The 25,628-nt window shown below is 46.9% G+C and overlaps 1 protein-coding gene across 3 annotated transcripts; it reads left to right on the top strand.

Annotated features, from left to right (window-relative positions):
• Positions 1-4,820: 4,820 nt before the first annotated feature.
• On the top strand, positions 4,821-25,319 carry HNRNPA3 (heterogeneous nuclear ribonucleoprotein A3). 3 transcript variants are annotated; one of them, XM_063933395.1, is made up of 12 exons: positions 4,821-4,950; positions 13,712-13,738; positions 14,786-14,908; positions 15,642-15,788; positions 15,869-16,079; positions 17,107-17,196; positions 17,275-17,418; positions 17,506-17,577; positions 24,249-24,413; positions 24,574-24,705; positions 24,780-24,865; positions 24,959-25,319. In XM_063933395.1, the coding sequence occupies exons 1-11, from the start codon at positions 4,930-4,932 to the stop codon at positions 24,842-24,844; spliced, it is 1,197 nt and encodes a 398-aa protein (XP_063789465.1). In that variant the 5' UTR covers positions 4,821-4,929; the 3' UTR covers positions 24,845-24,865; positions 24,959-25,319. The 3 variants fall into 3 exon arrangements, with proteins under 3 accessions (XP_063789465.1, XP_063789464.1, XP_063789466.1); XM_063933394.1 differs by lacking the exon at positions 4,821-4,950 and adding an exon at positions 5,321-5,401; XM_063933396.1 differs by lacking the exons at positions 4,821-4,950; positions 17,275-17,418 and adding an exon at positions 5,321-5,401.
• Positions 25,320-25,628: the final 309 nt, after the last annotated feature.

Raw genomic sequence — 25,628 nt, 5'->3', positions numbered from 1 at the left:
CAGCTCTTTAGGAGAGCCACCTAGATTGCACCCTGCTCGGACAGGCACAAAAACCTAACTGAGGCTTGGAGGAGGGTCATAGGGGGAGGAGCCAGTACACACCACCTAATCCTAAAGCTTTATTTTTGTGCCCTGTCTCCTGCGGAGCCGCTATTCCCCATGGTCCTGACGGAGTCCCCAGCATCCACTTAGGACGTTAGAGAAAATATATATATGTGTAATTATACGTATAATCCAGAAATTCACTTAGACCATGATCGAAACCCATGTATGGATTCACTATATAATTTTCTATCATACTTCATATATTTAATTATATTATATTATATTGCTAATTATCCTTAAATTATATTAAATTTCTCCACCAGTTCATACTCTGTTTGTCCCATAAAAATGATGGATGAGGCCGGCTATCAATACTATTATAGCCTGCACAGGACTTTTATATGTTTCAGGTGAATCAGATAAAATATCTCTGGTCTGGTATTCCATCTCAGTAATACATTTTATTATTGGTTTTATTATTATTGTTTTTTCCTTTTTATTTCTTTCTTTCTTTTTCTCTTTTTGTTTTTTTTATGGTATTAATTAAAGGTCATTTTATCATTTACACCGCTAATGAGTATTAATTATATGAGAGAAGAAGGTTGGTTTTTTAGCAATACTAGCAGCGCTCCCACTTTGTTTGTTTTCTTGTTTCAACGCATTGAAGACCGCCCGCAATTCCAGAATGTTGATCGAGAGGAGAGATTCCTCCTTGGTCCACCGACCCTGCAAGGAGTGCTGCTCCAGCACCGCGCCCCAACCTCTTAGCATGGCATCTGTCGTCAACAGGACCCAGTTGGATATCCAGAAGGGACGGCCTCTGCACAATTCTCGGTCCAGGAACCACCAGAGCAGCGACAGACGGACCTCAGGAGTCAAAGAGATCATGTGAGACCTGATCCGGTGAGGCAGGCCGTCCCACTTGGCTAGAATCAGCTTCTGGAGGGGGCGAGAATGGAATTGAGCATACTCCACCATGTCGAATGCTGACACCATGAGGCCCAGCACCTGCATTGCCGAATGTATCGACACTTGCGGACGAGAAAGGAAGCAACGAATCCTGTCCTGAAGTTTCAGGACTTTCTCCCGAGACAAGAACAACCTCTGGTTGTAAGTGTCCAACAGCGCTCCCAGATGCACCATGCTCTGAGCAGGGACCAGGGAGGATTTCTTCCAGTTGATGAGCCACCCGTGGGCTTGTAGAAACCGGACCGTCCTATCCAGATGACGCAGGAGAAGATCTGGGGAGTTTGCCAGGATTAACAAGTCGTCCAGATACGGCAGTATCCTGACCCCTTGACGGCAGAGTACCACCGTCATGACCGCCATAACTTTGGTGAAGACTCGCGGAGCCGTTGTTAAACCAAAAGGTAACGCCCGAAACTGGTAATGGAGGTTGCTAATCCGAACCTCAGGTATTGTTGATGTGACACTGCTATAGGAATATGCAGGTAAGCATCCTGTATGTCCAGGGAGACCATGTAGTCCCCAGGTTCCAAGGCCAGAACTATAGAGCGAAGGGTTTCCATACGGAACTTGGAAAGCTTCACAAACCCATTCAGTTTCGGGACTAGAAACAGCGGAGAATAGTACCCCCGGCCCCTCTGAGCAAGAGGCACCTGTACTACGACTCCTGTATCCAGGAGGGTCTGTACCACCGAATGCAGAGTGTTTGCCTTTGTCTGGTCCGACAGGACGTCTGTCTGGCAAAATCGATGAGGGGGTCGGTTTTTGAAGGCTATGGCGTAACCTCGAGTGCCGACTTCCCGTACCCAGGCATCTGAAGTGGTCTTCAACCATTCCTGGGTATACCCTAGAAGCCAGCCCCCCACCCTGGGATCCCCCAGCGGGAGGCCCGCCCCGTCATGCGGCAGGCTTATCGGTCTTGGCTGCTGGCTGACGGGCAGCCCAGGCTCTTTTGGGCTTCAGCTTACCAGGTTTGGAAGTGCGGGCCTGCTTATGGTACGCCTGACCTTTTGCTTTACCTGAAGGACGAAAGGGGCAAAAGGACGTGCCTTTGGCCTTCGACACAGAAGGAGCTGTATTAGGCAGACAGGCAGTTTTGGCAGTAGCCAAGTCAGCCACTATCTTATTTAAGTCCTCCCCAAACAGAATATCCCCCTTGAAAGGGAGTATCTCCAGGGTTTTTCTAGAGTCCAGATCCACAGACTAGGATCTCAGCCACAATATCCTGCGAGCCAGGACTGACGTAGTAGAGGCCTTGGCTGCTAGGATACCGGCATCAGAAGCCGCCTCTTTAATATAGCGAGAAGCTGTGACAATATATGACAAGCATTGTCTAGCATGGTCAGAGGAGATTTCAGGCTCTAACTCCAAGGCCCATGCTTCAATAGTCTCTGCCGCCCATGTAGCTGCAATAGTGGGCCTTTGTGCAGCACCCGTGAGGGTGTAAATCGCTTTTAGACAGCCCTCGACACGTTTATCCGTAGGCTCTTTTAGAGACGTAACGGTAGTGACAGGTAGAGCTGAGGAAACCACCATCCTAGCCACATGTGAGTCTACTGGAGGAGGCGTTTCCCAATTCTTAGACAGCTCTGGCGCGAGGGGATAGCGAGCCAGCATCTTCTTTTGAGGCACAAACTTCGTACCCGGGCTTTGCCAGGGTTCCTGACGTATATCCACTAGGTGGTCAGAGTGAGGTAAAACTTGTTTAATCACCTTCTGACGCTTGAACCTATCTGGTTTCTTAGGAGGAACGGATGGCTCGGGATAATCTGTAATCTGCAGAATTAATTTACTAGCCTCCAAAAGATCAGGAACATCTACATGTGAACTACCCTCCCCATCAGCCGTATCTGAGTCAGAACCTGTGGGGTCAGTGTATGTGCTGTCTTCATCAGACGAGGTGTCAGTGACAGCAGTGGATTGTGAGGAGACGAGCGCTCGCTTAGAGGACCTCTTGGACTTAGGCGAGCGTTGGTCAGACTTTTTAGTAGTCAGGGACTGGTTCAACTTCTTTGAGCAAATAAATCGTCCGCCCACGGCGGGTTAGCTGCAGGGACCACATACGGTTGTACCGGCATTGGGGGTCCCATAGGGGGTGTTAGTTTATGAACTAGCATATGCGAAGCGTTTCAATCTCTACAAGAGATCTTTGTCAAGGCCTTGAGATTGAAACGCATTGGCAGCAGACAGGAGCTTTTTACCGCTATCACCCCATCTGGATTTTGGACCCTGGATGCCCTGATCAGGAAGGAACTCCGGAACCTGTTTGACCAGGTGATATATACCAGGTGTCCAAACCAGGTGGTGTGATTGTCCATTACTGCTCTTTTTTAATGTTTTTGTCACGTTTATTCCTCGTGGGAATATTTTATGAACTTTTCTGGAAATTACCATTTTTATGGAATAAACCCTTTTTTATGTCAACCACATTGTTTGGCTATCTGGAGAATGAAAGAAACCGTGATATGCTTACGAAAACCTGTTGAATTGTGAGTTGGGGTACGCTGTGATTTGAAGTACCACATCAAAAGAAACCTTTATATGCTGTACCCACCCCTAGTCACTGTGAGTTGGGGTACACCCATCAGATTAGCAGCTTTACATCTATATAAAGATACCTTTATACATCTGTAACACCCATTTTTTATTGTGAGTTGGGGTACGATCTGTCCTTCACTAAGTTGAAAGGTTTAATTGCGTGAAGATCTGGTGGAGGTTCAACACTTACCCTCTCCCTAATCAACATCACTGGGGTGAAGTGTTATCCTGTGAAGACGTACTACACCATTGTATTGTATTTTTCTTTACATGTCATCATTCTTAATGTGAATGGAGGAGTGGATTCTCCAATTCAGAACCAAAGGGAAACGCCTTCCATAGAAATCTTTCTCTTCAGATTTAAAGGGAAGGTTTGGTTTTTTATTTATTTTTTACCAATTCTCAGCGCTTGATGTTATGTGTTTATCTCTTTTTGTATCCGGTTTTCATGGGGGTGCTCTAAAAAAACGCAGGCGTGCCAGGAAAAAAGCAGGCGTGGCTGGGCGAACGCAGGAAGTGTTTGTGACGTCAAATCCGGAACTGAATGGTCTGAAGTGATCACAAGCGCTGAGTAGGTCTGGAGCTACTCTAAAACTGCCCAATTTTTTTTTTTGTAGCCGCTCTGCGATCCTTTCGTTTGCACTTCTGCTAAGCTAAAATGCACTCCCAGAGGGCGGCGGCCTAGCGTTTGCACGGCTGCTAAAAACTGCTAGCGAGCGAATGACCCCCATAGCCCGAATCTCACCGTGTGCACGGGCCCTTACTCCTAAAGTGCAAAGCTTTTGCACTTCTGCGGGGGGGGGGGGGGGGGGGGGGGGCACTTACATACCCTCCAACGTGACCCGCCCCACTAGGTACAAAATGCTCTGTTTCTGGACTTCCCTCTTAATTTTTTATTGCCATCACCTGTGAAGAAACAGCTTTCCTATCATTCAACTAGTTCAACACAGGTGATGGAAATCATAAATTAAGAGGGAAGTCCAGAAACAGAGCATTTTGTACCTAGTGGGGCGGGTCATGTTGGAGGGTCTGCACTTACATGAACGGCGGGATAGCCCTGTGATGGGCGTCCCCCACCATGTCTATTGTCGCGATCGTAGCCCACCAAAATTTTTCAGGGCTACGATCAACTCGGAATGACCCCCACTGTGTTATAATACATTGCTATAAGCACCGATGAGGTGGGTAGGACTGGAGCCAGCACGTGACGTCACGGTCCCCGGCCTCCGGACAATGGCGGGACCCTGCGGTGGGCGGGCCTGCAGCAGCGGCAGAGCGAGAGGGGGGCGGAGCCAGCGTCCGTAACGTGAGCGGGGAACGTGCCTCGTCCTTTCTCTTCTCCTCAGCAGCGGAGGTCGCAGTGAGAGTAAGCTAGGCGCCATGCCCCGGCCAGGAATGGAGGTGAGTGCCGGTTGGGGTGCGCTACGTGGCACAGAGCCGGGGGTAGGAGGGGGCTCGGGCGCTGATTCACGCTTGGCGCCAGGGACCGGGCCTGCTGGCAGAATGCCCTCGGTAGGCCGCAACCTCCGGCATAGAGTACGGCTGCCAGTAGTGACCGGCGGGTTGGGTGATAGGTAGCTGTTACCTAGGGGCAGCGCTTAGTCAGTCCCGGCGTGACGCTCTCAGCCATGCTGGGACCTGTAGTCCGCCCTAGAGTGACCCGCGGGAAGGTGCCGACACTGTGGCGGGCTGTAACCACTGCGGGTGCCGCGGCCTAGCAGCAGTGATGGCGCCGTCTCCCCATCCCCCCTTTGTGCACAGCAAATGGCGGCGATCAGGAAGCAAGATGGAGCCGGCTCGGGGTGACCGCGCTGCTCTCCGGCCCTGCGCGTCCTCTTATCCCCGGGGCATGGTTGGTGGGTGGGTGTGTGTGTGTGTGTGGGGTGTGTGCAGCGCACGGCTCGGGAGGGTTGTACTGGGCTTAGGGCGCTGCATCCCTGCAGCACATGGCTGTGCCCGGCCGGGGGAGGCTCTGTAATGCAACTCCATGTCTCTCTCTGACCCTGTGTTAATGGCAATCAGCTCTGATTCACATCTGAAACACTTGGTTTTGTTTTTAATCGGACCATATATTTTATTTTTGTCGCTGGCAACTAATGGTGGCTGTGTGCTATAACATGCTAGTGGTGGCTGTGTGCTATAACATGCTAGTGGTGGCTGTGTGCTATAACATGCTAGTGGTGGCTGTGTGCTATAACATGCTAAGTGATATGTGCTGGGACACTGCTACATGACATGCGCCATAACATGCTGGATGGCCACGCAGCTACACTGCAGTGCTTCTATAAATTTATGGGATTTACAGTAGCCTACTGTCATTCCCAGGGTTCGCTCTCATGAGTCTTTGCTGTGATTTAATTGCAGGAAACCCCTAATTCCCTTTTCTGTCTAGTCACGTGATGTCCCACACTGCCCCCCAGGACTTATCTGGCCCACATGCTGTACTGTTGGTAAAGCTCCAACTATCTCATTAGCCCTCTGATCCCGCACTTGCTGTGCCTCTTATTAGACCTTTGCGATGGCTTGATATGGAAATAAAGGTGTCTTAGTCCTAAACATCCAGTTGGTCTGCTAAGCGGCTTGTCCCCTGTCTGTAGGGTAACTCTTTCATAACAAACATAATGAGAATATATGTATGTAGTAAGCTTGTATTATGAGGGGTCCTGGTGGGTTTCTTTGCACAGGATAACCTCTGGTCATATGAATCGGTGATATTTAGGGACTGATTTCATAAACAAATGTTACACTTTCATTAATTCAGTGTTTTTTTGTTGATTAAAGAAGTGGGATTGCAGAATTTACTACTTTGTATTACAGCAGTGAGAACAGGCCTCACTTTGCCAGCTGACTTTTATCTCTGGTACCCTTCCCATGTTAATGTATTGAATCGGAGTACATTGGGACATTTCTATATATACCAAACTAGGGGTTATGGGGGTCTGAAATTGGGATGTATAATACTTAGTTTTCCCTATCCCTTAACATCTCTAGCCACCTGGAGGCTGACAATGTTATCTATTTAGGTATGAGTGGTAGTTTCCACTATTCCAGAAAGTGCAGCAAATCTTATTTCTCTATCGTCCTAGTGGATGCTGGGGTTCCTGAAAGGACCATGGGGAATAGCGGCTCCGCAGGAGACAGGGCACAAAAAGTAAAGCTTTTCCAGATCAGGTGGTGTGCACTGGCTCCTCCCCCTATGACCCTCCTCCAGACTCCAGTTAGATTTTTGTTCCCGGCCGAGAAGGGTGCAATCTAGGTGGCTCTCCTAAAGAGCTGCTTAGAGAAAGTTTAGCTTAGGTTTTTTATTTTACAGTGAGTCCTGCTGGCAACAGGATCACTGCAACGAGATGAACTCACCTGCGTGCAGGATGGATTGGCTTCTTGGCTACTGGACATTAGCTCCAGAGGGACGATCACAGGTACAGCCTGGATGGTCACCGGAGCCGCGCCGCCGGCCCCCTTGCAGATGCTGAAGTTAGAAGAGGTCCAGAATCGGCGGCTGAAGACTGACAGTCTTCTAAAGGTGGCGCACAGCACTGCAGCTGTGCGCCATTTTCCTCTCAGCACACTTCACACGCTGTCACTGAGGGTGCAGGGCGCTGGGGGGGGGGGGCGCCCTGGGAGGCAAATGTAAACCTATATACTGGCTAAAAATACCTCACATATAGCCCCCAGAGGCTATATGGAGATATTTAACCCCTGCCAAACTTCACTAAAGAGCGGGAGACGAGCCCGCCGTAAAAGGGGCGGGGCCTATCTCCTCAGCACACAGCGCCATTTTTTCTCTCACAGAAAGGCTGGAGAGAAGGCTCCCAGGCTCTCCCCTGCACTGCACTACAGAAACAGGGTTTAAACAGAGAGGGGGGGCACAAATTGGCGATATAAATATATATATAAAGATGCTATTAGGGAGAAACACTTATATAAGGTTGTCCCTATGTAATTATAGCGTTTTTTGGTGTGTGCTGGCAAACTCTCCCTCTGTCTCTCCAAAGGGCTAGTGGGGTCCTGTCCTCTGTCAGAGCATTCCAGGTGTGTGTGCTGTGTGTCGGTACGTGTGTGTCGACATGTATGAGGACGATGCTGGAGGAGGCGGAGAAATTGCCTGTAATGGTGATGTCACTCTCTAGGGAGTCGACACCGGAATGGATGGCTTATTTAGGGAATTACGTGAGAATGTCAACACGCTGCAAGGTCGGTTGACGACATGAGACGGCCGACAAACAATTAGTAACGGTCCAGGCGTCTCAGAAACACCGTCAGGGGTTTTTTATAAAAAACGCCCATTTACCTCAGTCGGTCGACACAGACACAGACACGGACACTGAATCCAGTGTAGACGGTGAATAAACAAACGTATTCCTCATTAGGGCCACACGTTAAGGGCAATGAAGGAGCTGTTACATATTTCTGATACTACAAGTACCACAAAAAAGGGTATTATGTGGAAGTGAAAAAACTACCTGTAGTTTTTCCTGAATCAGATAAAATAAAATGAAGTGTGTGATGATGCGTGGGTTTACCCCGATAGCAAATATTGGCGTTATACCTTTTCCCGCCAGAAGTTAGGGCGCGTTGGGAAACACCCATTAGGGTGGATAAGGCCCTCACACGCTTATCAAGTGGCGTTACCGTCTCCAAATACGGCCGCCCTCAAGGAGCCAGCTGATAGGCAGCTGGAAAAATATCCTAAAAAGTATATACACACAGACGGTGGTTATACTGCGACCAGCGATCGCCATCAGCCTGGAGATGCAGTGCTGGGTTGGCTTGGTCGAATTCCCTGACTAAAAATATTTTATTGATATAGAGCATTTAATAGGATGCATTCTATATATATGTATGCGAGATGCACAGAGGGATATTTGCACTCTGGCATCAAGATAAGTGCGTTGTCCATATCTCCCAGAAGATGTCATGGACACGACAGTGGTCAGGTGATACAGATCCCATACGGCACATGGAAGTATTGCCGTATAAAGGGAAGGAGTTATTTGGGGTCGGTCCGTCGGACCTGGGGGCCACGGCCACAGCTGGGAAATCCAACCTTTTTTACCCCAAGTTACATCTCAGCAGAAAAAGACACTGTCTTTTCAGCCTCAATCCTTCCGTTCCCATGTGGGCAAGCGGGCAAAAGGCCAGTCATATCTGCCCAGACATAGAGGAAAGGGAAGTAGACTGCAGCAGGCAGCCCCTTCCCAGGAAAAGAAGCCCTCCACCAGTGGGGGGGTAGTCTCAAGAGTCTCAGCGCGCAGTGGGATCACTCGCAAGTTGACCCCTAGATCATACAAGTATTATCCCAGGGGTACAGATTGGAGAGTCGAGACATTTTTTCCTCGCAGGTTCCTGAAGCCTGCTTTACCAACGGCTCCCTCCGACAAGGAGGCAGTATTGGGAAAAAATTCACAAGCTGTATTTCCAGCAGGTGATAATCAAAGTACCCCTCCTACAACAAGGAAAAGGGTATTAGTCCTCCACACTATATTGTGGTACTGAAGCCAGACGGCTTGGTGAGACATAGTCTAAATCTGAAATCTTTGAACACTTACATAAAAAGGTTCAAATCAAGATGGAGTCACTCAGAGCAGTGATAGAGAACCGGAAAAAAGGGGACTATATGGTGTCCCTGGACATCAAGGATTACCTCCATGTCCAAATTTGCCCTTCTCAACAAGGGTACCTCTGGTTCGTGATACAGAACTGTCAATATCAGTTTCAGACGCTGCCGTTGAATTATCCACGGCACCCCGGGCCTTTACCAAGGTAATGGCCGAAAAGATGATTCTTAAAAGAAGAAAGGCATCTAAATTATCCCTTACTTGGACGATATCCTGAAAGGGACAAGTTTCCAGAGAACAGTTGGAGGTCGGAAAAGAACTATCTAAAGTAGTTCTACGACAGCACGAGTGGATTCTAAATATTCCAAAAATCGCAGCTGTTTTCCGATGATACGTCTGCTGTTCCTAGGAATGATTCTGGGCATAGTCCAGAAAGAGGTATTTCTCCTGGAGGGGAAAGCCAGGGAGTTATCCGACCTAGTCAGAAACCTCCTAAATCCAGGCCAAGTATCAGTGCATCAATGCACAGGAGTCCTGGGAAAAATGGTGGCTTCTTACGAAGCGATTCCATTCGGCAGATCTCACGCAAAAACTTTTCAGGGGGATTTGCTGGACGAATGGTCCGGATCGCATCTTCAGATGCATCAGCGGATAACCCTGTCTCCAAGGACAAGGGTGTCTCTTCTGTGGGGGCTGCAGAGTGCTCATCTTCTAGAGGGCAGCACATTCAGCATTCAGGACTGTGTTCTGGTGACCACGGATGCCAGCCTGAGAGGCTGGGGAACAGTCACACAAGGAAGAAATTTCCAAGGAAGTGTGGTCAAGTCTGGAGATTTCTCTCCACATGAATATACTGGAGCTAAGGGCAATTTACGATGCTCTGAGCCTAGGAAGACCTCTGCTTCAAAGTCAACCGGTGCTGATCCAGTAGGACATCATCATGGCAGTCGCCCACGTAAACAGACGGGGCGGCACAAGAAGCAGGAGGGCAATGACAGCAAGGATTCTTCGCTGGGCGAAAGATCATGTGATAACACTGTCAGCAGTGTTCATTCCGGGAGTGGACAACTAAGAAGATTTCCTCAGCATAAATGAATTCCACCCGGAAAAGTGGGAACTTCATCTGGAAGTTTCCACATGTTTGTAAACCGTTGGGAAAGACCAAAGGTGGTTATGATGGCGTCCCACATGAAGCGCCAGGTCTAGAGACCCTCAGGCAATAGCTGGGACGCTCTGGTAACACCGTGGGTGTACCAGTCGGTGTATGTGTTCCCTCCTCTGCCTTTCATACCCAGTGTATGGAGAATGATAGGAAGGAGAGGAGTAAGAACTATACTCGTGGTTCCGGTTTGGGGCAAGAAGAACTTGGTACCCGGAACTTCAAGAGATACTAGAAAGGATCTTGATTCAGCAAGAATCATGTCTGTTCCATGACTTACCGCAGCTGCGTTGACGCCAGGGCGGGTGAACGCCGGATCCTAAGGGAAAAAGGCATTCCGGAAGAGGTCATCCCTACCCTGGTCAGAGCCAGGAAGGAGGTGACCGCACAACATTATCACCGCTTAGGTGAAAATATGTTCCATGGTGTGAGGCCAGGAAGGCTCCACGGAAGAATTTCAACTAGGTTAATTCCTACATTTCCTGCAAGCAGGAGTGTATATGGGTCTCAAATTGGGGTCCATTAAGGTTCAAATTTCGACCGGTCGATTTTCTTCCAGAAAGAAATTGGCTTCAGTTCCTGAAGTCCGGAAGTTGTTAAGGGAGTACTGCATATACAACCCCTTTTTGATGTCTCCAGTGGCACTGGGCGATCTCAACGTAGTTTGGGATTCCTAAAATCACATTGTTTTAAACAACTCAAATCTGTGGATTTGATATATCTCACATGGAAAGTGACCATGCTGTTGGTCCTGGCCTCGGCCAGGCGAGTGTCAGAATTGGCGGCTTTATCTCACAAAGCCATATCTGATTGTCCATTCGGACAGAGCAAAGCTGTGGACTCGTCCCCAGTTTCTCCCTAAGGTGGTGTCAGCGTTTCACCTGAACCAGCTTATTGTGGTGCCTGCGGCTACTAGGGACTTGGAGGACTCCAAGTTGCTGGATGTTGTCAGGGCCCTGAAAATATAGTTTCCAGGTCGGCTGGAGTCAGGAAATCTGACTTGCTGTTTATCCTGTATGCACCCAACAAGCTGGGTGCTCCTGCTTCTAAGCAGACTATTGCTCGTTGGATTTGTAGTACAATTCAGCTTGTACATTCTGTGGCAGGCTTGCCACAGCAAAAAATATGTAAATGCCCATTCCACAAGGAAGGTGGGCTCATCTTGGGCGGCTGCCCGAGGGGTCTCGGCATTACAACTCTGCCGAGCAGCTACGTGGTCGGGGGAGAACACGTTTGTAAAATTTTACAAATTTGATACCCTGGCAAAAGAGGACTTGGAGTTCTCTCATTCGGTGCTGCAGAGTCATCCGCACTCTCCCGCCCGTTTGGGAGCTTTGGTATAATCCCCATGGTCCTTTCAGGAACCCCAGCATCCACTAGGACGATAGAGAAAATAAGATTTTACTTACCGATAAATCTATTTCTCGGAGTCCGTAGTGGATGCTGGGCGCCCATCCCAAGTGCGGATTATTCTGCAATACTTGTACATAGTTATTGTTACAAAAATCGGGTTATTGTTGTAGGAAGCCGTCTTTCAGAGGCTCCTTTTGTTATCATACTGTTAACTGGGTTTAGATCACAAGTTGTACGGTGTGATTGGTGTGGCTGGTATGAGTCTTACCCGGGATTCAAAATCCTCCCTTATTGTGTACGCTCGTCCGGGCACAGTACCTAACTGGAGTCTGGAGGAGGGTCATAGGGGGAGGAGCCAGTGCACACCACCTGATCTGGAAAAGCTTTACTTTTTGTGCCCTGTCTCCTGCGGAGCCGCTATTCCCCATGGTCCTTTCAGGAACCCCAGCATCCACTACGGACTCCGAGAAATAGATTTATCGGTAAGTAAAATCTTATTTTCCAGCTATCTCCTGCCCCTACAAATGTCTTCTCAAGGCTATAGTGCGTCCTTAATTGGTGTATACTGCATAACTTATCCTTTTCTTACTTAAACCTTCAATGGCAAGTACCTGTCACCCTGATACTTATGTCAGTGTCATCTGCTGCTGTAGCTATTTACCATGTGCTTGTCTTATACAGGTTGAGTATCCCTTATCCAAAATGCTTGGGACCAGAGATATTTTGGATATCGGATTTTTCCGTATTTTGGAATAATTGCATACCATAATGAGATATCATGGTGATGGGACCTAAATCTAAGCACAGAATGCATTTATGTTACATATACTCCTTATACACACAGCCTGAAGGTAATTATAGCCAATATTTTTTATAACTTTGTGCATTAAACAAAGTGTGTCTACATTCACACAGTTCATTTATGTTTCATATACACCTAATACACACAGCCTAAAGGTCATTTAATACAATATTTGTAATAACTTTGTGTATTAAACAAAGTTTGTGCACATTGAGCCATCAAAAAACAAAGGTTTCACTATCTCACTCTCACTCAAAAAAGTCCGTATTTCGGAATATTTGGATAAGGGATACTCAACCTGTATTGTCTTCAACTGTTAGTTGCTGTTTTCCTGTTTTGGTTATGTACTCTGTATTTGGGTGCTGCGGAACCCCTGTGGCGCCATATAAATATAGGATAACTTCCCCTATTCTGCAATGGGTATCTTAAGTATATCTTGTGTGTGTGTGTGTGTGTGTGTGTGTGTATATGTATGTATATATATATATATATATATATATATATATATATATATATATATATATATATATATAATATTTTATTGTTCATGCTAGGCTGTTTTAGCAGGGCGCCGCAACCCTGCCTTATTTTTGTAAGGGCAAACTCCGCCCCCAGCGTGTAAAGATGCCGTGCGCATGGCATCCATTCATGTTGTGGCAGAGAACTTGGAGGAAGCCTAGCACCTCCGTAGGTACTGGGCACGCCCCCAACAGTGCCGCCGGCTGCTGTAATAACGTCTGCGGGCCGCACCGCCTACTTAAATGACGTTTCATGGCCACGCATGTGCCCCTGTCTGGCACCCTGCCTTCTACATTTATTAAAATTAGTGTTCCCTCTGAAAAATGTAAAAGGCAGGGTGCCAGACGGGGGCACATGCGTGGCCATGAAACGTCATTTAAGTAGGCGGTGCGTCCTGCAGACGTTATTACAGCAGCCGGCGGCACTGTTGGGGGCGTGCCCAGTACCTACGGAGGTGCTAGGCTTCCTCCAAGTTCTCTGCCACAACATGAATGGATGCCATGCGCACGGCATCTTTACACGCTGGGGGCGGAGTTTGCCCTTACAAAAATCAGGCAGTTTTGCGGCGCCCTGCTGAAACAGCCTAGCATGAACAATAAAATTAGATATAGATATCTATATCTATATATAATCTATCTCTATCTCTCGCTAAAGGCTTTGGATTTATAGAAGGCTGCACAGCTAGGGTCAGTGACTGGTTTATATGCTCATACTGTACAGGTGAGGCGATCATGTTTCTGTCAAAATAAAATCTTTTCTGTATTGTATTAGGAACACTGGACGACTTCGGAAGATTCGGTAAGTTTACATTGTTTCCAAGCCAATATTGTGATTGCCCCCACCCCAAAAAATTTTTTTTAGGTGTAATAGAGTAGGAATTCTTACTGCACCTGACAAAAGCGTTTTCTGATATCTTTCGAAGACACTTAGAACTAGTGGTAATGAGAGTTTATAATAAGCAGGCTTGGTTTGAGGGTGCAAAAGGGCTATAGAAGCTAAGTTTGCAAATACACTGTAAAAGATCAGAATCGCACTGTAAACTGTTAGAGCCGCAGGTACGGTTATATTTAGTTTTGCCTATAGAAGTACCATGTGTGCTATGTAGTTTGTAAAGAAACCAAGGTTCTATCAAAGAGCTGTGTGCACTTACTTGCTGCGCCTAAACAGCTGTTGTAGTGTTGGTACAGTGATCTGTATTTGGTCTTTTTAAAGACATCTACTCTTGTTACACTATATAGCATAGGCTCTGAAGCTCATTACTCCGGACCCCAAGCAGTCAACATTTTTCAGGTAACCCAGCAGGTGCACAGGTGTGTGTATTACTCACTGAAACATTTTAAAAGGTCCACAGCTGGAGTAATTATATCACCTGTGATTCTGTGAGGAGATGTGCAAACATGCACTGTGTGGGTTTCTGAGGACAGTTTGAAAACATGTGCACTATAGTAAAGCTTAAAACAGTTCCTGATATGTCACGTCTTGTTTTGTACTGACCCCATGAATGGCTCCATGGAATTGTTGTGCACTAATCAAAGCGCAATACAACCATAAGGTTCTCATGCCGGAGTATCTGTAGTTCAAGAGAAACTTGCCCCTGCTAACTTAAACTCCTGACATGAAACTGGATGTTGTGTACAAGGCCTGGTTCTCCTCACATATGACTATTGCATTCATACTGGCTGGAACATCTTGGGATGGCAGGCATAGGAACGGACATTTTTTTATAATTAACATAAGCAAACATGTTTCTGCTAGTAAAATCGTTTGTATGTGACCTTATTTGTGTATACTAGCACAATGTTTATTTTCAAAAATCTTTAATTGTATTTGTCTTCTGCCATGCAGGGACATGAACCAAAGGAGCCAGAACAGTTGAGGAAGCTGTTTATCGGTGGCCTGAGTTTTGAAACTACAGATGACAGCCTGAGGGAACACTTCGAACAATGGGGAAAGCTCACAGACTGTGTAGTAAGTTATTAAGCTCTCATAATATGCATTTGGAGTGGTTGAATTAGCATTGTTAGTATTATAATTGTGTTCTTAGACAGTTGCACCAGTCATCTGTCTTGTGGAGCCACTCTGCTGTATCAAACATTGGTGCAGATGTATTAACCTGGAGACGGCATAAGGAAGTGATAAACCAGTGACATGTGCAAGGTGATAAAGGCACCAGCCAATCAGATCCTGTTAATTTACATATTGGAGCTGATTGGCTGGTGCGTTTATCACCTTGCACATATCACTGGTTTATCACTTCCTTATGCCTTTCTCCAGGTTAATACATCTGCCCCATTATCAGTCTCTGCTAATTGTGGTGGTGTAGTTGGAGCTCTTTGAGGCCAGGTACTAAATTCAAAGCTTATGCACTACTCCCCATAACCCCATCGGTATCTGCTGTTATGTGACATTATTGCCATCTAGCAAGTATGTAATACCCAAATCCCCTTCCCATGTAATTTTTCCTACCATTATGGTGCCTCTGCTCCCTGCAGTAAATAGCTGGTTTATCCTGCTTCAGCTGTTCTCATTGGTGTATTGACACCACCTAAGTCTGCTGCCTGGTAAAAGGTTATTGGTGCTTTAATGCAGTGTTCCAAAGACCTGCTCCTTTGCCCTTTTTGCAACATAAGTGTCATGCATCAATGCCTTGCTATTCCAATCACTGTCATGTTATCGTTACTAAAACCAGCCTTATTTTCAGGTTATGAGAGACCCGCAAACAAAGCGCTCCAGGGGCTTTGGCTTTGTCACCTACTCATGCGTAGAAGAGGTTGATGCTGCCATGTCTGCTCGACCACACAAAGTGGATGGTCGCGTTGTTGAGCCCAAAAGAGCAGTTTCCAGAGAGGTAATACACCAGGAAATCTTTTTTTGTTTCTTACCTTGTAACATTGGTTTCGCAAAAATAACAAATGTCGTCGTTCATAGGATTCCGTTAGACCCGGTGCACATCTCACTGTAAAGAAAATATTTGTGGGTGGCATTAAGGAAGACACAGAAGAGTACCATTTGAGAGACTATTTTGAAACTTACGGCAAGATTGAAACCATTGAAGTTATGGAAGATCGTCAGAGTGGAAAGAAAAGGGGGTTTGCTTTTGTCACTTTCGATGACCATGACACAGTTGATAAGATTGTCGGTGAGTGAAATATTTTTACCTGTGTTCTAAGTTTGCCTTGTAGTCTTCATGGCACCCTGGCCAGCCTGATGGCTTCATTTATAGATGAACACCTGTATTCTTCATTGGGACTGCTGCATTGTCCTAGCTCACTGGTTGAGTTGTTAAATTAGATTGAGAGTTTGTCAGAATCTGTTTTACAACACTGTGAAATACTTTAATTTCAAAGGAAAAACGTTTTCAAACTATGTCTGTTTGTATACAGATGTGTCCTCTTACATCTTTCCTCAATATGCCACGTAGCAGGAGATGCCTGGCGTGAGTGAGCAGACAGGTCCTGTGCAACTCTACTAGCATCGGGTGTCATTTTTAATTTTGCCGAAAATGCGTGTTAGTCGCATCTCTATGCGCGCTGGACGCAAAGCCGACTCTACTGATGAAAGCAGAGGTTCCCAAACGCAGTCCTCAAGGCACCCCAACAGTCCAGGATTTAGGTATATCCATGGTCCAGCACAGATGGTTACATCAAATTGACTTAGGTGCTAATTAAGTCACCTGTGGCCAAGCACGGATACACTTAAAACCTGGACCGTTGGGGTGCCTTGAGGACCGCGTTTGGGAACCTCTGGATTAAAGTGATATACGGCAGGCATATATTCTGTGCGACTAACTGCATACAAAATGGTACGTTAGTGTTTTCTAGGGAAACACGGTACCATTTTGTATGCAGATATAGCCATGGTTGCACACACAATATAAGCATGCCGCATATTAATTTAATCGGCATAAGCTGCTTGTGCGTCCTATTGGCATACTTCTGCAAATAAGACGCAAATGAATGGGAAAAGTTGCACGTAACGGCGCTCAACACTACAGAGCGATGCCAGGGCATGACGTGACTAGAAGGGCTATTTAACGTGAAGGGAGGCTAGATGTAAGTGGTCACATCTGTACATATGAAATTAATGTTCTGCTAAGCTATTAAAAGTTTAGCGTATGTTCTATCTATACAGTCTCTCTGTATAAAAGTTATGTCTCTGTCTTTCAGTTCAGAAATACCACACCATTAATGGACACAATTGTGAAGTGAAAAAAGCACTTTCAAAGCAGGAGATGCAAACAGCCAGCACCCAGAGAGGTAATCTGCTCTACCAATGGGCACTTTAGTTGGCAGTTAATTAGCCGTTTTGGAGACCATGCTTTTCTTGTCTGTTAGGACGCGGAGGTGGTGGAAGCAACTTCATGGGTAGAGGTGGAGGTGGAAATTATGGAAGCAGTGGAGGAAACTTTGGAGGAGGAAGAGGTGGTGGTGGGGGCGGCGGCGGCAGTGGTGGTTTTAGTAACAGAGGAGGGGGAGGAGGTAAGACTACCGACCCAGGCTGTGCGCACTTGTAGCCCATGTTCTTGTAGAAGAAATTCAAATGTCACGATCAATTTTTGCCTGCAGGTGGATATGGTGGTGGCGGCAGAGGTGGCTACGGTGGTGGTGGAGATGGATACAATGGCTTTGGTGGAGATGGTAAGAGTTCTCCTTCCTCATGGAGGAAGCTAAATAAGAAATCTGTTATGTTCATCTTTGTGAAGCTCTTGGTTATGAAACAATGTGAAATAGTCTAGTTTATTCCTTCTACTGTAGAACTAGTGATTTTCTAGAACAGTGCTTCTGCAGTTTCTCAGTAGGTACTGATTATCACTCAATGGAGTGGTGCTCACTTGCGCGCCTCTCCTCGGTGGGGGGGGGGGCATTCAATTGTTTTATTGGGTGCCCAATGTAATGGGCGCCCATCAGAGCAATTCAATTGTTGCTCCAATCGGGTGCCCATTACTTTTGAAAGCCCCAAAGGCACCGGGTTTAGCCATGTAAAGCAGCTAAACCTGACAAAGTACTTGCCGTTATTTGAAAAGTCCAGTTGGGCGCCTAAACGAGAACCTCTTTGCACATTTATTCTTGCCACCTTGGGAGGCTGCGACCGGAATGTGCACAGACCAAAAAAAAAAATTGGGTCACCCATCTCATGCCAAGAAACGGGTGGATATTGTGTAATTTGTCAGTGTCAGAGCGGCATATGGCACAAAACAGAGCCCTGCTAGACATTCTAGTAAGCCCTTAGTCGAAGGGAAGGACCCTGTCGTAGTCTGGGGCCGCTGTGGCTGCAGCCAATCAAGAGTGTGTACTTTTTGGATACGAGTTTGAGTAGATATCAAAACTTCACTATTTTTCTCTAACGTCCTAGTGGATGCTGGGACTCCGTCAGGACCATGGGGAATAGCGGGCTCCGCAGGAGACAGGGCACATCTAAATAAAGCTTTTAGGATCACATGGTGCGTACTGGCTCCTCCCCCTATGACCCTCCTCCAAGCCTCAGTTAGGTTTTTGTGCCTGTCCGAGAAGGGTGCAATCTAGGTGGCTCTCCTAAAGAGCTGCTTAGACAAAGTTTTTTTAGGTTTAAATCTCAGTGAATCCTGCTGGCAACAGGATCACTGCATCGAGGGACTTAGGGGAGAGATTTCCAACTCACCTGCGTGCAGGATGGATTGGAGTCTTAGGCTACTGGACACTTAGCTCCAGAGGGAGTCGGAACACAGGTCATCCTGGGGTTCGTCCCGGAGCCGCGCCGCCGACCCCCCTTACAGACGCTGAAGATCGGAGGTCCGGAAAGCAGGCGGCAGAAGACTCCTCAGTCTTCATGAAGGTAGCGCACAGCACTGCAGCTGTGCGCCATTGTTGCTACACGTCTCACTGATTCAGTCACGGAGGGTGCAGGGCGCTGCTGGGGGCGCCCTGGGCAGCAATATTAAATACCTTTAGTGGCGAAAAATACATCACATATAGCCATTAAGGCTATATGTATGTATTTAACCCAGGCCAGTTTTCTTAAAACCCGGGAGAAAGGCCCGCTGAAAAAGGGGCGGAGCTTATTCTCCTCAGCACTCAGCGCCATTTTCCTGCTCAGCTCCGCTGGTGAGGAAGGCTCCCAGGATTCTCCCCTGCACTGCACTACAGAAACAGGGTAACAAAGAGAAGGGGGGCATAATTTGGCGATATTGATATATTAAAAGCGCCTATATCAAAAACAACACCTTCTAGGGTTGTTTATATACATTTATAGCGCTTTTGGTGTGTGCTGGCAAACTCTCCCTCTGTCTCCCCAAAGGGCTAAGAGGGTCCTGTCTTCGATTAGAGCATTCCCTGTGTGGCTGCTGTGTGTCGGTACGTGTGTGTCGACATGTATGAGGACGATGTTGGTGTGGAGGCAGAGCAATTGCCGGTAATGGTGATGTCACCCCCTAGGGAGTCGACACCGGAATGGATGGCTTTAGTTATGGAATTACGTGATAATGTTAGCACATTACAAAAGTCAGTTGACGAAATGAGACGGCCGGAAAACCAGTTAGTACCGGCTCAGGCGTCTCAGACACCGTCAGGGGCTGTAAAACGTCCCTTACCTCAGTCAGTCGACACGGGTACCGACACAGATTAATCTAGTGTCGACGGTGAAGAAACAAACGTATTTTCCAATAGGGCCACACGTTATATGATCACGGCAATGAAGGAGGCTTTGCAGATCTCTGATACTGCTGGTACCTCAAAAAGGGGTATTATGTGGGGGGTGAAAAAACTACCTGTAGCTTTTCCAGAATCAGAGGAATTGAATGACGTGTGTGATGAAGCGTGGGTTAACCCAGATAGAAAACTGCTAATTTCCAAGAAGTTATTGGCATTATTCCCTTTCCCACCAGAGGTTAGGGCGCGCTGGGAAACACCCCCTAGGGTGGATAAGGCGCTCACACGTTTATCAAAGCAAGTGGCGTTGCCGTCTCCTGATACGGCCGCCCTCAAGGATCCAGCAGATAGGAGGCTGGAAACTACACTGAAGAGTATATATACACACATACTGGTGTTATACTGCGACCGGCAATAGCCTCAGCCTGGATGTGCAGTGCTGGGGTAGTGTGGTTGGATTCCCTGACTGAAAATATTGATACCCTGGATAGGGACAGTATTTTATTGACTCTAGAGCAATTAAAGGATGCGTTTCTTTATATGCGAGATGCTCAGAGGGATATTTGTACTCTAGCATCAAGGGTAAGCGCGATGTCCATATCTGCCAGAAGAAGTTTATGGACGCGACAGTGGTCAGGTGATGCGGATTCCAAAAGGCATATGGAAGTATTGCCATATAAAGGAGAGGAATTATTTGGGGTCGGTCTTTCGGACCTGGTGGCCATGGCAACTGCCGGCAAATACACTTTTTTACCTCAGACCCCCTCCCAACAGAAAAAGACACCGTCTTTTCAGCCGCAGTCCTTTCGCTCCTATAAAAACAAGCGACCAAAAGGACAGTCTTATCTGCCGCGAAGCAGAGGAAAGGGTAAGAGAGGGCAGCAAGCAGCCCCTGCCCAGGACCAGAAGCCCGCCCCGGGTTCTACAAAGCCATCAGCATGACGCTGGGGCTTTACAAGCGGACTCAGGAGCGGTGGGGGGTCGACTCAAGATTTTCAGCAATCAGTGGGCTCGCTCACAAGTGGACCCGTGGATCCTGCAGATAATATCTCAGGGTTACATGTTGGAGTTCGAAAGGTCTCCCCCTTCGCCGGTTCCTAAAGTCTGCTTTACCAACGTCTCCCTCAGAAAGGACGTCGGTATTGGAAGCCATTCACAAGCTGTATTCTCAGCAGGTGATAGTCAAGGTACCCCTCCTACAACAGGGAAAGGGGTATTATTCCACACTATTTGTGGTACCAAAGCCAGACGGTTCGGTAAGACCTATTCTAAACCTGAAATCCATGAACCTGTACATACAAAAATCCAAGTTCAAGATGGAGTCACTCAGAGCAGTGATAGCGAATCTGGAGGAAGGGGACTTCATGGTGTCCCTGGACATAAAAGATGCTTATCTGCATGTCCCAATTTACCCCTCACACCAAGGGTATCTCAGGTTCGTGATACAAGACTGTCATTATCAGTTTCAAACGCTGCCGTTTGGTTTGTCCACGGCTCCTCGGGTCTTTACCAAGGTAATGACCGAAATGATGGTTCTTCTACGAAGAAAAGGCGTATTAATTATCCCTTACTTGGACGATCTCCTGATAAGGGCAAAGTCCAGAGAACAGCTGGAAGTCGGTGTAGCACTAACCCAGGTAGTGCTTCAGCAACACGGGTGGATTCTGAATCTTCCAAAATCTCAATTGACCCCGACAACACGTCTGCTGTTCCTGGGAATGATTCTGGACACGGTTCAGAAAAAGGTGTTTCTCCCGGAGGAGAAAGCAAGGGAGTTATCCGAACTTGTCAGGAACCTCCTAAAACCAGGAACTGTGTCAGTACATCAATGCACAAGAGTCCTGGGAAAGATGGTGGCTTCTTACGAAGCAATTCCATTTGGCAGATTCCATGCACGAACATTTCAGTGGGATCTGCTGGACAAATGGTCCGGATCGCATCTGCACATGCATCAGCGGATAACACTGTCACCAAGAACAAGGTTGTCTCTCCTGTGGTGGTTGCAGAGTGCCCATCTGTTAGAGGGCCGCAGATTCGGCATACAGGACTGGGTCCTGGTGACTACGGATGCCAGCCTACGAGGCTGGGGAGCAGTCACACAGGGAAGGAACTTCCAGGGCGTGTGGTCAAACCTGGAGACGTCCCTTCACATAAATATACTGGAGCTAAGAGCGATCTACAATGCTCTAAGCTTGGCAAAACCGCTGCTTCAGGGTCAGCCGGTGTTGATCCAGTCGGACAACATCACGGCAGTCGCCCACGTAAACCGACAAGGCGGCACGAGAAGCAGAAGAGCAATGACAGAAGCGGCAAGGATTCTGCGCTGGGCGGAAAATCATGTCATAGCACTGTCAGCAGTGTTCATCCCGGGAGTGGACAACTGGGAAGCAGATTTCCTCAGCAGACACGACCTTCACCCGGGAGAGTGGGGACTCCATCCAGAAGTCTTCCACATGATTGTGAACCGTTGGGAAAAACCAAAGGTGGACATGATGGCGTCTCGCCTCAACAAAAAATTGGACAGATATTGCGCCAGGTCAAGAGACCCTCAGGCAATAGCTGTGGACGCTCTGGTAACACCGTGGGTGTACCAGTCAGTGTATGTGTTCCCTCCTCTGCCTCTCATACCAAAGGTACTGAGAATTATACGGAAAAGGGGAGTAAGAACAATACTAGTGGCTCCGGACTGGCCAAGAAGAACTTGGTATCCGGAACTTCAAGAGATGCTCACGGAGGATCCGTGGCCTCTACCTCTAAGAAGGGATCTGCTTCAGCAGGGACCTTGTATGTTCCAAGACTTACCGCGTCTGCGTTTGACGGCATGGCGGTTGAAAGCCGGATTCTAAAAGAAAAGGGCATTCCAGAGGAAGTTATTCCTACCTTGATGAAGGCTAGGAAGGAAGTGACTGTACAACATTATCACCGCATTTGGCGAAAATATGTTGCGTGGTGTGAGGCCAAAAAGGCCCCAACGGAAGAATTTCAATTGGGTCGATTCTTACATTTCCTGCAAGCAGGATTGTCTATGGGCCTAAAATTAGGGTCCATTAAAGTTCAAATTTCGGCCTTATCAATCTTCTTCCAGAAGGAATTGGCGTCAGTTCCTGAAGTACAAACTTTTGTCAAAGGTGTACTACATATACAACCCCCAATGGTGCCTCCAGTGGCACCGTGGGATTTGAACGTAGTTTTGAATTTTCTCAAATCTCATTGGTTTGAGCCTCTAAAATCGGTAGATTTAAAATACCTTACATGGAAGGTAACCATGTTATTGGCCCTGGCTTCAGCCAGGAGAGTTTCAGAGTTGGCGGCTTTATCGTACAAAAGCCCATATCTGATTTTCCATTCGGACAGGGCAGAACTGCGGACACGTCCTCATTTTCTCCCTAAGGTGGTTTCGGCTTTTCACTTGAACCAGCCTATTGTGGTGCCTGCGGCTACTAGCGACTTGGAGGTCTCCAAGTTACTGGACGTTGTCAGAGCATTAAAAATATATATTTCAAGGACAGCTGAAGTCAGAAAATCTGACTCGTTGTTTATATTGTATGCACCCAACAAGATGGGTGCTCCTGCGTCTAAACAGACGATTGCACGTTGGATCTGTAGCACAATCCAATTTGCACATTCTGTGGCAGGCCTGCCACAGCCTAAATCTGTAAAGGCCCACTCCACAAGGAAAGTGGGCTCATCTTGGGCGGCTGCCCGAGGGGTCTCGGCATTACAACTTTGCCGAGCAGCTACGTGGTCAGGGGAGAACACGTTTGTAAAAATTTTACAAATTTGATACTCTGGCTAAGGAGGACCTGGAGTTCTCTCATTCGGTGCTGCAGAGTCATCCGCACTCTCCCGCCCGTTTGGGAGCTTTGGTATAATCCCCATGGTCCTGACGGAGTCCCAGCATCCACTAGGACGTTAGAGAAAATAAGAATTTACTTACCGATAATTCTATTTCTCATAGTCCGTAGTGGATGCTGGGCGCCCATCCCAAGTGCGGATTGTCTGCAATGTTTGTACATAGTTATTGTTACAAAAATCGGGTTATTACTATTGTTGTGAGCCATCTTTTCAGAGGCTACTTCATTTGTTGTTATCATACTGTTAACTGGGTTCAGATCACAAGTTGTACGGTGTGATTGGTGTGGCTGGTATGAGTCTTACCCGGGATTCAAGATCCTTCCTTATTGTGTACGCTCGTCCGGGCACAGTACCTAACTGAGGCTTGGAGGAGGGTCATAGGGGGAGGAGCCAGTACGCACCATGTGATCCTAAAAGCTTTATTTAGATGTGCCCTGTCTCCTGCGGAGCCCGCTATTCCCCATGGTCCTGACGGAGTCCCAGCATCCACTACGGACTATGAGAAATAGAATTATCGGTAAGTAAATTCTTATTTTAAGAATTTGTTTAATCACAAATGGGGGTGTAAATAAAAATTCTTTCCACCCCCATCAAAACCCATCCTTACCCCATGGCCACCCACTGATGTAAGCTAATTGAAGCAGTCTGGGATATCATTTGTCTATTGGGTATAGCTTTAACAGCCATTGGCCACGCTAGGCTTTCAAAGAACTTTAATCCACTAGCTCCGTTCCAAATTCAATAATATTGGGAAAGTCCATTGTTTTAACTCCCTTCCAGGATGCTGTACATTCACCTAATGCCTATCATGTACTATTCTTTCTATCTAGGTGGAGGTAATTATGGTGGTGGCCCTGGTGGGTATGGTGGCAGAGGTTACGGAGGAAGCCCAGGCTATGGAAACCAGGGAGGCGGATATGGTGGTGGTGGTGGCGGCAGCAGTTCTGGATATGATGGTTACAATGAAGGCGGAAACTTTGGCGGTGGTGGTGGCGGTAAGTTGGGCCTGAAATTTTATGAAGTTTAGTAAGCCACGTGCAGATGTTGACGTGTTTAAAAATAAAAAATAGTATGTATATATTTTTGAAAGCCTTCTATTCCTCGGCATGTGTTTTTAATTTAAAATCTGTTTGTACCAATCTTGTCAATTTGCAGGCAACTACAATGACTTTGGAAACTATGGTGGCCAGCAGCAGTCCAGTTATGGTCCCATGAAGGGAGGTGGTGGAGGAGGAAGTTTCAGCGGAAGAAGCTCTGGAAGTGGAAGTGCCAGCGGCCCCTATGGTGGTGTGTAGTGTTCAGATTTTGTTTCGGCTTTGGAAATTAAACCTTTTTAGAGCTAATACCTTACTGTTCTGTAGGTGGCTATGGATCTGGTGGTGGAGGAGGCAGCGGTGGTGGCAGCTACGGCAGCAGAAGGTTTTGAATCTACAACAGAAAAAAAAAGGTAACTTCTAATGGCTGTTTCTGTCTTGTGCTAATAGGATTTGGCTGAAGAATCACTTGAGTAATAACCTTCTTGTCCTATATCATTCAACAGGCTACAGTTCTTAGCAAGAGAGCGAGGAGTTGTCAGGAAAGCTGCAGGTTACTTTGAGACAGTCGTCCATGTGCATTAGAGGAACTGTAAAATCTTCAGGAGCAGCGATGATCCATAGTCAGAAAAGTTACCGCAGCTTATACAGAGGAGGCATTTCTTGTTCAGGACTGTAATAGCCACAGTTTGCAAACAGTGCAGCTGATGATTAATGCAATGTAGTGTTGATTAGATGTACATTCCTGAGGTCTTTTTATCTGTTGTAGTTTTTCCTCCCATATCCCCATTACGTCAGGTATTGCCCTGTAAATTGTGCTAGTGAAACCAGGAATAAAGAATTAAGGAATTTTTAACTTTTAAACAACTTTTGTGTAGTTCAGTATCTTCACTTATCAGGGCACAAAGCATTGCTCAACTAAAATAAATATGCTTTTTTTTTATTATACATGAGTTAGTCAGATTAACAACGTGCACCTGGAAGTATCCAAAGGTGCAACTTGGTGACCAGAGTGAACCTTTTGCCAGTGGTATTTCAAGTGATACAACTGGCTGCTGGGGTTTTTTTTTTTTTTTTGTTCTCCAGTTCCAAAATGTATTAAGATACTTTGATTTACTAAAGTCAAGGTGTTGGCCATATCAAACATATTCGGATTACCATTTATGTGGTATATGA

Source organism: Pseudophryne corroboree, chromosome 7 (genome assembly GCF_028390025.1).
Source record: "Pseudophryne corroboree isolate aPseCor3 chromosome 7, aPseCor3.hap2, whole genome shotgun sequence".
Classification (NCBI taxonomy): domain Eukaryota; kingdom Metazoa; phylum Chordata; class Amphibia; order Anura; family Myobatrachidae; genus Pseudophryne; species Pseudophryne corroboree.
This window is presented reverse-complemented; position numbering and strand designations above follow the sequence as displayed.